This window comes from Triticum dicoccoides, chromosome 7A (genome assembly GCF_002162155.2).
Source record: "Triticum dicoccoides isolate Atlit2015 ecotype Zavitan chromosome 7A, WEW_v2.0, whole genome shotgun sequence".
NCBI classification, from domain to species: domain Eukaryota; kingdom Viridiplantae; phylum Streptophyta; class Magnoliopsida; order Poales; family Poaceae; genus Triticum; species Triticum dicoccoides.
In genome coordinates, this window is record NC_041392.1 from 693,591,254 (window position 1) to 693,595,530 (window position 4,277).

The 4,277-nt window shown below is 42.5% G+C and overlaps 1 protein-coding gene across 1 annotated transcript; it reads right to left on the minus strand.

Moving 5' to 3' along the window:
* Window positions 1–973: 973 nt before the first annotated feature.
* LOC119327581 lies at window positions 974–3,493 on the minus strand. The gene is made up of 2 exons (XM_037600682.1): window positions 3,336–3,493; window positions 974–2,010 (listed from the first exon to the last, which is right to left on the minus strand). The coding sequence occupies exons 1-2, from the start codon at window positions 3,456–3,458 to the stop codon at window positions 1,156–1,158; spliced, it is 978 nt and encodes a 325-aa protein (XP_037456579.1). The 5' UTR covers window positions 3,459–3,493; the 3' UTR covers window positions 974–1,155.
* Between the last annotated feature and the right edge of the window lie 784 nt (window positions 3,494–4,277).

The window sequence follows — 4,277 nt, forward strand, 5'->3', positions numbered from 1 at the left end:
ACTTGGGGGGGGGGGGTGTTGAACATGTGTACATGTACGTAGGTCTGGGTTTTGTATGCCGCACCTGTAGTGTCTCTCTCCCCCTGTATGTACTTGTATCTTGGGAGACAAGACACCGATCGCACCCCTTGTACCTATATATATGTGCCTAGTGCACGATCAATAATCATCGATGCACCAAATCATTCTCTATAGGCACGCCTCCACGACGCTAATGCGCGGCTGAACATCCCTGTCGGCACCCCGGAAGTGCCAGATTTGGCCCCTGTCGACCCCCGAGTGGCCTCCACATGCGAGCTGCGGGGGTACTAGGAGTCATGCGAACGCCTCGAGGTGGAGCACGCCAACGAGTAGTATATGGCGGAGCTCCGCCGCCGGTATCCGGATCACGTCGAGGAAAAGCATTGGTAGTTTGAGCTCTAGGAGTCGCGGATGATCGATGAACCAGGCCGTCTAGTGCGTCGGTCATTGATCTTTGCTCCAGCGATGACGACGGCTTCGGGTCAGGCGACGGAGTGGGCGAGGGCGATGACGACCGCGGCAGCGATGAGGAATGAGAGAGAATCTTGGCGGAGTCTGACATCGACTAGTTTTTTTAGTTTATATGCAATCTTAGTTTATGTTTTGTTTGTAATTCTGTAAATATAATTTATGCTACTGTTTGAATCTAGTTCGAATCAAGTTTGATGGACTAGTTTCAATCAAAATTTGCATGAATTAGTGTTCAATTTTTTAAGGAGTTAAGTGTTAGGGGTTTGGTTAGAAACCACAATTTTTTTTAGAGGAGCAACTTTGGGGAGTAATAAGGATTGGTTAGAGATGCTCTAATAGCGTCATCCTTCAAGCTCCTGATGTTGGAAAGTCCATGACCTGCTAATCGAAGATGAGCTAAAGAGAGTTGCCGGTCTAAGATATTACATGACAAGGCTTAAGCTGATGTCCAACACACAAATATATCATTATTATGTTTCACTCAATGGATACAACCATATAATTTTTCTAGACAGATGATAGCAGACTTGCAAAATAAAAAAATCAGAAAATAAAGATGCAGGTACTAAAGAGAGACATCATTTTTGCAAGATAAAGTAAATAGGCATGCACGATTACTGAGGCAAACCTCAACCAAGCTTGGGAGGTGCCGAATGCCATAAATTACGCTTGATCCTTGGATGGTGGTGGTAGTGCAGAGTTGGCGACGGCTTGACCAAGCACCACAACTGTTTTTTGGAGATACTCGAGCTTCTCATCACAATCTCTTATAAAGTGGTATAGCATGTCCACACTGTGGTAAAGATCTATTATGGAACCCGTCTGATCTTGATTTGTTGCTCTTGCTACTTTGTATTCTTGGGAAGGAGTTGGAAGTACATGCTTGATAGATTGTGTTGTAGACGAGGGCCGTTCTCCTGATATTTTGTCTTGCCTGCATGGTTGCTTTGGTAGCCCAGACACTTTGCAGTCTGGTCCAGGCAACTCATCAGTGAAGTTCACCACATATTGCCACTCTACTTTCTTCTTGACGGCTTGGCAAAGCACCATGACTTTTTTATGGAGATTCTCGAGCTTCTCATCACAATCTCTCATAAAGTGGTATAGCATGTCCACACCGCGGTACAGATCCATGATGGACTCCTTGTGATCGTTATTGGTTGCTCTTGCTGCTTTATATTGTTGCAAAGGAGTTGGAAGTACATGCTTGATTGATAGTGCTGCAGAAGATGATTCTTGTCCTGATATTTTGGCATGCCGGCATGCTTGCTTCGGTATCCCAGACACTTTACAGTCTGGTCCTCGGAACTCATCGGTGAAGTTCTCCATATATTGCCACTCTAGTTTCTTCTTCTTGGATAATGGAGTTATCTTTGTCGGAGACTCCCATAGCCGATCAATCATCTCCTCGTCGGTGGACCATCCCTCACCATAATCTTTTTCCCTGTGGGAGCTGTCGCAGTCCCATAGAATTTCAAGGTTGTTTGATGAAGTCTGCGAACAATCCAAGGGAGGTACCTATTTCGTTGAAAATGAGATTATCAGGGTTCTCATTTTCAGTGAAATTTCAACGAAGTTCTGGAGATTACAACATTAAATTAGGTATTAATATTCAAAGTAGTCTCTTCTTAACTTAAAAAAATTTGATACCCGCAAAGTCATGTAATTTATTTAACAATCAGTGCATATCTATATGTGATTATGTAAAATACTTAAGCATTAAAGAATAATATATTTCACGAATTAGTGAATGCATCGTTCATACCAATATAAATAACAAAAGACAAAACACAGATCAAGAAAATACTCATGAATGAACGCATTACATCTAGTAACACATTTCACATTTGTGAAGTTTTCCATGCACCAACGAGTTATTTAGTATATGGGTTTTGTACAAACTGTTTTGTGCAGTAACACTTTCCATGTGTGCCAAGCATTGTACCAATGAGCAGAATTATGACTTTTTAAGGTTTCTATTGATACAAGTAGTTTTGGCGCTAATAGCCGATGCAAATCTATAGGCAAAAAATGTACTTTTTAAGGTTTCTATTGATACAACTAGTTACCATGGTGTACGTTAACAGGGCATTAAACTCGAATGTATCAACACATTTTCGTACCCATGGGCCTCATCATTCAAGAAATTTCTGTCATTAAATTGAAAAATAATATGTCCTTTTATTTTCTGCAGGTATTCATAATACTATTTCAAAGAACTCAAACCATGAACATTCAGTCAAAGGAAGATGAAATTTAATTTATAGTAAAGAGTGATTCAATAGAAGCCCAAAATAATACTGATTCACTAGAGGTCTGAAAGAAGCCACAATTTGAGTCATACTCCACCCATCCCATATTACTTGTCGCTTAAATGGATTTTAGTGCTAGATACATCTATTTGAGCAACAAGTAATTCGGGACAGAGGGAGTATTAATTAACGGCTTAAAATAGGTCATATGTTAATGAACATTTAACTCCCTGCAATTATTTTTTAATGCATGTTTAACAGTGGTTCAAAAGAAACATAGGTTTTTTTTTTGCAGGTAAGAGAAGACATAAATTGATGTATCTTAGCATCTCTATGGTGTAAACGTTATCGAAACTGCACATACAATGTATTATCGAAACTGTACAAATTATCAAATGGATGCCCCATTTTACATATACTACTTGACATATAATACCTTATATCTGTACTTTTCCAACATAGTGTTTGACGTGGCTCGAGTTCATGTATCACTAGAACATTCAGATCTGAATATTAATCCAATAAGATGGAATTACGTCGGGGAAAGTGTATGTGTAGTAAGCAAAGTACAATAAAAAAAAGCTGGAGTACCTCGGGGATCGTGTTCCTCCCCGCCGCTGGGTGTCTGGTCTCCGCACCGAACTTGCCCAACTGGTCTTCGCTCGGGCCACAAGACCAGTTGTTCAGAACCTCCAGCGCCGCCTTGTTATCCATGGCCTCTGTCCCTTGGAGCCTCGGAGATCAGTGGATCTGCAAGACAGAGCAAGTAGTTTTTGTCTGTGTGTGACGAGGGGAAGGGGGCGGGGGCGATGTAATAGCGCGTTTCGGCAGTGTGGGGTTCACTGTCGCTGCTCACCCTCCGGCCTCTCGTCTGGCGTCGGGTACGTTTCCTCCGTTGCATACACCCGAGACAAATTTCCAGCTGTACTCAGTTTTATGTATACGGTGGCGATGAATAGAGGCGTGCCATGCATCGCACGCCATGTCTCACGAGGAACGCTCGAACGGAGATGCATGGGCTGCAAGGACATTTCAGTGTGGTCCCAACAAAAAAAAGACCGCGAGTCGCTTTGGTCAGCATTCACGGGCGCCGAATCTCAATCACAAGAAATTAGTTGTACAAAAATGATAGGTTGGCGTGCTTGCTCGAAACTGGCTTTCTTCGCTCCCTTTATATAAATACTAAATTCAGAAATGGAAAAAAAAATCCTTCTACAAGCACGTGATAAGAAAAATGGGATCCAAGAGAATGTCACTTGGCATTAATCCAACACCAAACAAGTTAGCAGGAGTCGCCACACCTAACATAACATGATACACCCTACATGGCTAGGGCAAACTCTTTCCTCCAAACTTCATCGGCGAGCCCGTGGATTTGTTGACTCTCTGCTTGTCACTTCAGCGGCGGATGGCTAGGAGGGGAATCCCGATGGCTCCACTCTGATTAGTAGTTTATTTTGAGATTCTTTAGTCCTCACAGGTGCGGTGCTCGTGCAGATGGCGGTGCTACTTTTTGAGTTTGCCTTTCGGGCT

Coding starts and splice junctions, on each gene's coding strand:
- LOC119327581 (XM_037600682.1), bottom strand. CDS start 3,458: ATGGATAACAAGGCGGCGCTGGAGGTTCTGAACAACTGGTCTTGTGGC. Junction 2,011..3,335: donor GGAGGAACACGATCCCCGAG/GTACTCCAGCTT, acceptor TCAACGAAATAG/GTACCTCCCTTGGATTGTTC.